Source organism: Cryptomeria japonica, chromosome 3, assembly GCF_030272615.1.
Source record: "Cryptomeria japonica chromosome 3, Sugi_1.0, whole genome shotgun sequence".
Lineage (NCBI taxonomy): Eukaryota > Viridiplantae > Streptophyta > Pinopsida > Cupressales > Cupressaceae > Cryptomeria > Cryptomeria japonica.
The window spans coordinates 52,859,232-52,869,625 of NC_081407.1; the positions used below are offsets into that span (position 1 = coordinate 52,859,232).

Sequence of the window (10,394 nt, forward strand, 5' to 3'; positions counted from 1 at the left end):
TGAATTTGAAAAAATGTTCCTTATCTTGTTTTATCTTCTTCAAGTTTCTCATCAGCTCACTGAGAAGTACTCCGCACAAATCATATCTTTTGTCCTCCTTGAGCATTTGATAGGCCGCATATATTGCAGTACTGGATACTAATTTTGTTTGTTGGACTAGTACGCCTTGTATCTTGACACTATTGAAGCAAATCTTACATCATGCTCTATGATATCACTTGTTGCCATCGATCGGTTGTCATACTGGAATCCAGTAACTGCGTTCACTGTTGTGTTCTTGACATTTCTTAGAGCGGGGATCTCACCGATTGCACTCAGACAACTTACCACTTGAATGACTTACTTTGTGATCTTGTGAGGTTTATTCAGCCATATAAATTCATCATGGATTCAGCTCAAGATGTACCTAACCCATTTGGGTTCATTGAACACCAAAAAATGAACAAACTAGATAAAACCTTTATCTTGCAATGATTTTAATTCGGGCTTCAAATTTCCCATTCCATCCATCATATGATTGGTGTATAGTGATAGCATGTCCGCATTCCCAAGCTTGATATTACAGTGAATATATGCCCTAATATCTTCATTGTGCAGCACGCCATACCATACAAGAGAAAATGCTCCTTTTGAATCATCTTCAACCGATTTGAATGGATGTCTCTTAAACACTGGCCTTTCCCTTTCAATGATCTCAGCTACCAACTGAGTTGCAATACCAGATGCTGATGCCATTTTGAAATTAGGGTATGAAAAACAGCGCGAACATGAATGAATACCTTCTCAAATTCAACTGGATTCTAGAAATCGTTGTCTGATCGCTTCAAGTTTAGTTATCATTGCCCAATCTCGTTCGCCTTTCTCTTATGCCCTTTCTCTTTGTTCGCAATGTGAAAAATGAATAGAAGAATGCCTTTTATCCTCCGAAACCCTAACTTCAAGTTGCAATAAATGCACAACCCTAAAGGCTTTTTGGATACCTTGTTTCTTCAAGAATTCATCACCAGATATTCATATAGGCATGTAATCTTCTAGATATCAACTACATAACTAATCTCTTTCATCTGTAACCATCCTCGACCGGTCACAAATCTCCAAAAGGGGGTTTTAAGGATCTGCATGAAAAGCTTCCCCCTTAAGGCCAAAATGCCTTTGTTACCGAATGAGGTTCCAACACTGGAATCAGGTATGGAGCCATTCTAAATATTTGAATCTTCCTTCTTAACTCACATCTTATGTTTCTCTCTAACTTCTTCAACCTTTGATTTGCCCTTTTCGTCTGATCAGTTCTTGTCTACTAGAGCATTCCTGCTCACATTCTTGCTTCTGCAATATTTTGCAATGTGACCGGATTTGTTGCATGCATAGCAAACAACATTTCCATGCATAGCAAACAACATTTTCATGCATAGGCTTGAAGTTCATTTGATTTGATCTCATAATGCATTGGTTAGAAATATGTTCAAACATTCCACAAACATAGCATCTCTTATTTTGAAAATTATTCATCATTATTCTTCACATGTTTGACTTATGACCAAAGTTGTTGAATATGAAACATTGACTGGTGAAGGTAGGACCATTATTCATCACATTATTCATCATTCTATTATTCATCTTATTTCTACACTGACTTGCCATATGACCAAATTTTCCACAAAAAAAAATTTACCATTGAATTTATAGGCATTAGGCTATCTTACCGGAGGTTTCTTTTTCTTTTGATGATTGCTTTGTCCAGAACCGGAGGATTCTCCTTTCTCATATCCAAGTCATCGCATGTCTTTCCCATGTCTCTGACTTTCAAACATCTCATCTAGCCGGGTTGAGCTAGCTTTGAATTTTTTTATGTACTCATTAGTAGTAGAGAGCTCATCTCAGAATTATGATTTGCCTTTCAAGTTCTTGTCCATCATTCTTCCAATGCACCAATTCAATTTTGAACTGATCATTCTCATAGTTCAATCTGCAACATTTATCAGATCTATCATTCAATGATTGAGTCAGATTTCCCTAATTCTTCTTTCTGTCTTCAATCTCCTTTGTCAACTTCATCACAATGGATTTCATCTCATTCTTCAAGACTGCATTCTCTCTAGCAAGATTCTCACATTCATCTATCTTTTCTTGTAGGGCTTGATTGTCAATGCTTTGTTCTTCTTTCTCCTTGAGTTTATCCATCAGTTCCAAACTCTTCTCTCTTGATGTGTTGACTTGTTCCTTCAGAGATTCAATGAAATTTTTAGCTACTTCCAGACGTCTCCTCAGGCTACTCTTCTCTTTCATAGCTGCATCAAGATCTTCAAGTGTCACGGTAAGTTGATTTGAACCCACAATATTATTATACTATGGCTAAAAGTATGATAATAGTACATAAAGGGGAATGCACTTGCATTCAAGCACACTACCTAGAGCTCACTGCTCTATAACCTGGAGGAAGGCTCACTGTCTTACAGGCGATTACAATTGATTACAATAACAAATGAACTGACGTATAGCATCTACATATGCCAAAAAGCAGTTCTGGTTAGGCTCAAATTGACTTTTGCAACTGTTTTGTCTTTTTGCTCTGTCATATATCGGAGCACCTAAATCTTCAATCACATTCACCAAACTTCACACATTCGCTCATACAGACTTCTCATACTTACATCACCACCCAAAATGCTCAAATGGATCAGACTTATATATCCGCATCAGCAAAATGAATCATTTCTTATGTCGGCTTTCACAAACCACATAACAGGCAACATGAAATGTGTAACCTTAAGTCGGCTCAATCTATCCACAAATCCATATACGGATCCAAACAAAATGATAACAAACTTCATACAAGTCGTCCCAATCTCCTCGATCACGAAACCAATCACAGAAATCAACCCAAGGATTCCGCAACACACGTTACACAAAAATATCTCTATTCTAGCTGAATTACCGAATACTGGACCTTTAATCTAACTCATGAATCAACACCGGATATCAGGATTACGGAATAATCTGCCTCAAACATTGAATCATCTGCCTCTATCACCGCAACCAAAGTTACACAACCAAAATCAAGATATGCAAACTATACTCATGCTCTACCAGTTACTATGTTCCACCTTCCAGACTTATGCTTTGTGAACAATATAACTTCCGGTAAATCAAATCTATGTACACCGGATATGATTTCTGAACTGGGTTGCCATCAATGACAACTCCTAAGCATTCGTCATACATCGATCTTCACCAGATTAGTGTCTTTTGCCAACGCCGGCTTTCCATAATACATTAGTGTGTTTTTGGAAGAATAGCTGCTGCCATCTGGTCATGAGTGTTTTTTTTTGGAAATAATCAAAACTACTCACCAGTAGAACCAGTTGTTCATTCGTGCACACATTCATATCTATCAGCTGCTTTTATCAACTCCGTATCCGCCATATGTCCAGCCTTCATCTCAATATTATTGATCAGAATTCAATATAGCTCTTTCTTGGATTCGAATTGATTTCAATCTCTTCTCCAAGCTGTCACCTGTCCCATCAACTGGTCTTTCACGGTTTGATAAACAATATTTTATGTTTATTGTTTGTCCTCCATTGATTGTACGTTTTCTATATATTGTAGGGTTTTGTACATTGGAACTCACTCTCTCAGTAGAGCAGAGTCCAGCTCCACAGAGCTGGAAATAGTAGTCTGTAATGAATTAAGTGTATGAACCTGTAATGATCTGAATCAGAATGTATGAAACTGCTAAGTCTGATAGTAATGGTTTTTAAATCTATGAACCGAAGCTCAGATGATACATGTCATGTATTTGTTTCTTAATATAAATTATGTTTCTTTCTTTTTGCTCCCCCTCTTCATTCAACATTTTTGTTTGGCAAGCTAGAGTAATAAGAAGCAGCCGAAGAGCGAGAAAAGGCGTTTTGGTGACACAGTTATCCTTGTCTGGTTATGGAGGTTAAAAAACTGTTGTAATTTTTCTGTTTGATATGCTTTCCTTTCCTCGTTAAATTTGGTCGTTCGATTGCATTGAGAATGGGATGAAGCCACTCATCATTCTAGTTTGAGATAGCAATTCAAAAGGAACCTACGTTGATGAAGAACATAACTGCCTCAATCCCATCATGCCGAGACTACTGTTCGTTGGTGTAGTAAATTGAAAGTCTTGAGGTGAAAGTGGAGCTGTATTTGTTGCAGCTTATCTTAAAGAGAAAAATAAGTGTCCTTTGTCAAGAGGAAGACACCCCTTGCTAAGTCTATTTTTTGAAATGTGTTGCTATTAAGTCAAAGTTTGTTTAAAAGAAACCTGCTTTTGAGTAGTTCACTGCAATAGTAAAGCTGAGAATGAAAGTTGTTGAAGGATCATCTGTTGATAGTGATGATGACTTCATTGAAAATGAACCATTTTGAAGAGGGTAACAATTTGAAAATAAAGAGCGATGTAGTAGAGAATAGTTATTTGTTTGAGTCAAAGAAATTATATTTTATTAGGGTTATGAGTCATATATGTAAGAATTGATGTCTAATAGTTAAAAACGAGATCTAAAATCTGAAAGTTCAGTATTATACTTTTAAGAGGCTGATGAGAGAGTTCATGTGTAAATGGTATCCAATAATGTTCTAAATATGAATTATAACAGAGTGATTATACTTGAAAGCAGTTTAAGATATTTTACAAATAACTGTTTCCGCATAATGTATTGTTTTATTTTGTCAATCAACTAAATATTATAGCATTAAAAGGGAGTGTTGGAATATACGCTGTATCAGTAAAAACCTAATTGTATATATGTAATCGAGTCCCTGTTAAATCTATGATTGAATCCGAGTTTATTGTATTTAGCTCTATTTAGCTCAATTTGTTGTCAAACAATTACGATTACCTGTTAAAATGTTTAACTATTAATTCTTTCACACCAATAAAATTGTAACCTGTTCATGAATAAATCAATTAAATAGTTTGCAATTCTGTTCCATGTTCGCTATTGTTGTTTTTCAATTGTTACACGGTTTTGACATCTGACCTTAAGGATTCCTATAATTATAAACCACATTTCAAGTTGATTTGGCTTTTTCGTCATGTTTTGCGTATAACATCAAGTTGCTATGCACTGCATTAACAAAACTGTTATAAATTTCTTACTGATCACAACTGTAATGAAGTTATTTTGGCAAAGGCTGATGATTTCAATTGTCAAGCAGGCAAAATCACTTATGCTGGAAAACGCTAACCTGTTTAAAAAGGTAATAGACTTGTACGCATATCCGCATTGCCATCATAATGGTTCTTTTTCTTTTTACCATAATGAAATTCTAAACATGATACAGATTGAAGGAGGTTGCAGGACATGCCACCTCAACATTGACATTATGGAGGGATTTGACAATGATTTGGAAACAGATGGTGCAACTCAACAAAATCTACATCAGACTAATCTCAATCTTACGTAATTTTTATGATGATAATTTCTGCTTATTGATTTTTCTTTAGCTTACAAAAATATTTTTTAATAAAGTGATTGTGTGTGCAGCCTATCATGAATTCGATGGACTCTATGCTCGGAGATAAAAGAAAAAGTTTAATGACGAGATTGTGTATGTGCAGCCTGTCATGAAGTCAAGGGGACGCTATTGTCCAAGAGATTTTCTGCAACTTATTTAAGTCACTGTGAAGTTACAGTGGTATTCAAACAGATTATATGCTAGGAAATCTAGGTATTCCATTATTGTTTATAGACTCGAACCTCTCACTTTGTTTGCCATCTATGCTATGATTTGATGTTAAGGTTTACGTTTTTAGCATTTATTTTATCATTGAAAATAACTTTGAGATTGAAATACTGTCCAAGAGTAAAATTTAGAGCGCATTATGGTTCTCTTTTATGATACCCATACCTGTAAGGTCAGAATCTATAATTCTTAACAAACTAATTGATCGGAATTTCCTTCAATTGCTTTTTACTGTTACAAGTTTTCATCAGGTGGCATCGTCGATGGTAATGAAAATGTTAAAAATAAAAAACAAACTGATTGTGGGCTCTAATACATCTCCAAAATAACTTTAGATTCAATATCTGCTTCGCAAAAGCTTGTTGTATGCTGTGCAAGGTATATAATGCTAGAATGGTTATTACAGTGCCATATTCTGCAGGAAATTTTTATGTACGGGTTGTTTTTAAAATGCTTACTTTTCATCGTTCGAAAAATATGTATACAAACAAAATAGGTCAGGCATATATCACAGAAAATTATAAAAGTTACCGTTACTTTATCGCTGCACTATATAGAGGAAAAAGAGCAGCATTTGAGAGGAATTTTTTTATTATATGAATAATTTGTATTAAAATATTATGCAATATACAAGTAAATTATTGATTAATTATAATTTATTAATTATATAATAGATATGATTCTATTGTTTTCACCGATTATAATCATTAGGAAAAACTTAAATTAGAAGTTAAACTGTAAGCTCCTCACAAGACGGGCTTTGTCAATATATTTTCTATCTAATAATCAACAAGATAATATATAATCTTAAACAATCCTTTCTAAACCAGCTCTAAAAGAGTGATGTTGAGTCTCAATATCCTTAGTCTTACTATTAGAGATTGGGTTCTTTCTCATTAGTATAATAATTGGGTTATGGCAATATAATAAGGTGGGTCCATGTGTCTATTGCATATCCTCTTATAATGTTTTCAACTACATTGTCTAGCAAGTTGTAAATGTAGTATCTTTCTACACAACCTCTACTATAAAAAGTGATACAATAGATTGTTCTACTTCAAATAAAATACTATAGAATAAAAACTAAATTATAGGTATAAATATAATTTGACCATTTGTGAAACTTTCCCAATTTGAATCTATATATCTAACCAATCTACTAGTAAGTTGGCTTGCAAAATTTGGCTTTTTTAAAAGACTTTCCTCTTAAAGCAGGAGATTTAATATGCTAATGTGTAACATTCAACCTTTTCAAAATGAATAATTGGGTGGGCCTACGTATGTGATTGAGAGATATTATCATTTTATTATTTGAGCCTTATAATTTGAATTATTAGTTGTAGTGGCATTGATAGGGGAGGTTAGTTGAGGAAATAATATTTGCTCTCAACTATGAAGCACAAGCACAAGAGGTCACGAAAGAATGAAGAATAGTTGCTTTGATGAGGTAAAGCTATGATGCAATAGGGATGATGATATAAGCTCTAGAATGATTTTGCATTACCTAAGTACTCTAATGATTGTGGATGATCAAAATAGAAGGAAGCAACCTCTTTTATAGAAATCACCAAGAGAATCAAGGGTTTAAATTAAGAGGTTAAAAGAGGAATGACCATGATCACATAGTTAGAAGAGAGTCAATAAGATTGAAGGGTGGGCAAAACTGAAGGGAGGAGATTGAGTAGTACATGAGAGTGAATAAGATTAAGAGGTTAATTCAAAATGGAGGGATAAGGTTAAAAGGTGGGTTGACTTTTTGGTTCAATGAATTTGAACATTGAAGAAAGGATGAAGTGAATGAAGAGGATTATGACATTTGTTACATGCCTATGAATTTAGATTGCAATCCATTTGAACAAGTTGGAGGGCTAGGATTAGAGAGGAGAGAATAATAAATTGAATAAATAAATAAAAGTATTTATTTAATTGATAGAGCAAAAAAGTGGGATTAGAATAATTATAAAAATAAATATCTATTTAATCTTAGAAAGAAAAGACTAATGAGTTAATTAAATTAAAAAAATATACATTTAATTAAAAGTAGAAAAGCTAATGAATTAATTGAATAAATAAAAATATTTATTTAATTAATTCAATTAAATCTTAATAAAATATGTAAGTCCTATAGTGCAATCCTATGTGAGTCCATTTGATTAAATAAACAATAGGATAGGCCAACTAAGCTCATCTAGAATCCCCTTATAACACTTAGATAAACAATAGGATAGGCCAACTAAGCTAAGAATCCCCTTTTTCAATCAGATTATAATACGAAGCCACCAAGAGACGAATATGATTAAATATACTCTTATTCAAGAGAGCTAATTTAGTATCTATGTTCTTCAGTTTCTATTATTTTGTTGTTTGGAGATGTCAATTGGAATAATACAAAATGATAGGGTTTTGACTTGTGAATTAAATATAAATTGTTTTTGCTGAGATTCGGTTGCCTATGGTGACTACTTCCTAAGACTGAGAAATTGGCTGGGATTCTAAATTTGTGTTCTTGGAGGCCTATATCTACTCTTTGCCAAAAAATTTAGTTGATTCTTGGTGGAGTATAGCATCCCAAGCACCCTTGTCTTGGGACTATGGTGCCCCAGGAAACTTAGTCTTGAGTCACTAGCACATTTGGACACATTTTCCAATGAAATATCATCAAAATTTTGACAGTTTTGTGTCATAGGTTCGACGAAATGGCAGCGAGTTTTACGTCGCTAAAATTTCGTCGGAGCATCCGACGCAGTATATTTCGTTGAACAACCAACGAACATTTTGTTGGAAACCAATTTTATCTCATATGGGACCATGCAACAATTTTCATCGGAACTTCGATGGAAACCATGGTAGTTTTTTGTCGCTCGTACAACATTCCCATAGAAACCATGTTGTACGTGCACCAAATTTGGATGACATCAATCATTAGAATTCTAACGGATTGCCACTATGCTCCGACAAGAACGTTGTGCCTTCGACGAAAAAATTTCGTTGCAAGCTCAGCAGTCTCGTCAAAGCATTTTGGGGGCGTTCATCAAAATTTTGATAAAAGTTAATATTTTAAAAAAAATCTCTCTCTCTCTCTCTCTCTCTCTCTCTCTCTCTCTCTCTCTCTCTCTCTCTCTCGCGCGCGCGCGCCATCTATCTTTATCTCTCCCTCTCTTTGCCTCTTTCTCTCAGGTGTCTCTATCCCATTCTATCCATTCTCTCCCTCCCACTCTCTCTCTCTCTCTCTCTCTCTCTCTCTCCCTCTCTCCCTCTATCTCTATCTCTCCCTCTTTGCCTCTTTCTTTCTCTCAGGTGTCTATATCCCATTCTATCCATTCTCTCCCTCCCACTCTCTGTCTCTCTGTCCCCTTCTCCCCATCGACCTCTATCTCTATCTCTCCCTTTCTTTACAAGGTTGAGTTAGGTTTGGGGATTGATGGTTCACTACAAACTCTCTTTATCCATATTATTTGCATTACATATCAGTACGGACTTAAACTTAACTTTGGAAAATTTTACTTGGCTAATAGATGGTTAAGTTACTCTAATTTGGTTAAGGGTTATAGAAGGTAGTCAAAACTTAAACTTAACTTTGGAAAACATCAGTGCTATCAAAACCTCAGTGCTATGAGGTTTTAATTATCAAATAGAGATAAGGGATTTTGAGTATCAAGAGGTGATAGAAGATAGGGTGAAAGAAATTCCAAGAATATGGTCAAAAAACCCTTGAGTTCAATCACTCACCAAGAACGGATAGTAATGAGAGCTTTTAGATTAGAGAGACAATGTCAAAGGAAGAATAAGAGCAATCGAGTTATTGTTATGTAATTTTGGGTAATGTTTTAATTATAAAATTATTAGTTCAATGATTGCAAGTTTTGTGTAGAAGATGCTCTAAAATCTTGAAATGTAAAATTTCTAACTGTTTATGGGAAGCCTTGGATATGAGGGGATATGTTTTTGTCTTATTTAAGTCCTTAGCTTGACTAAGCTCAAAATATCAATTTGTATTTGATAGTGACAAACGCTAATGATTGCATGGACAAAATGCTACTATTCTAAAGAAAAAAACAATCCACTTGCAAAGCTTCAAGAAAATTAAAGAGAGGAAAGAAAACTTGAAAAATATATAGATTTATACCTTCCCACATAGGTTGTATTGATCCATCTTAAAGTAAATATGAACATCAATGGATTCAGCTCGTGGTAACAAAATGAAATAGCAATGGTGAGTTATTTCCATGTAAACCATAGTCAAAGTTAGCCATCAATGAGTCTTTGAAGGGTAAGCACACCTGAACTTGAAGATTGTTAGGGATATGATCAAACATGATCTTGAAGATATCACAGAACCATTGGCTAAAGCAGAGAAACTTATGGATCTAAGACAAGAAATCCTTGAAGGAATCCCTGAAAAAGGATCTTCTACACAGGCCATCTGAACCAAGGATAGAGGTTCCTCTTGACCATTTGTCACCAAAATTCCAAGGCCCATGAGAGGCACAATGAGGTTCCAATAGAGGCTACTGAGGGAGAGGGAGAAAATGAAATTCTTGTTGAGCCCCCAAAACATGCAATTTCAGATGAGAGAATTGATGATTGTGACAACTTTGTTTCGGATGAGAAATTCATCCAAAACCCTGAATTTGAATTTCAGACATTTATATATCAGCATAAAGAAAAGCAGTTGA

The 10,394-nt window shown here is 34.7% G+C and overlaps 1 protein-coding gene across 1 annotated transcript in view; it reads left to right on the forward strand.

Annotated features, from left to right (window-relative positions):
- Positions 1–5,939, forward strand: part of LOC131032915 (MADS-box transcription factor 14) — a 47,625-nt gene extending 41,686 nt beyond the window's left edge. The window contains exons 5-7 of the mRNA XM_057964019.2: positions 5,191–5,232; positions 5,317–5,435; positions 5,520–5,939. Coding sequence (XP_057820002.2) covers positions 5,191–5,232; positions 5,317–5,435; positions 5,520–5,529 — 171 coding nt within the window. The 3' untranslated portion in view covers positions 5,530–5,939. The remainder of the gene's footprint in view (positions 1–5,190; positions 5,233–5,316; positions 5,436–5,519) is intronic.
- Positions 5,940–10,394: the final 4,455 nt, after the last annotated feature.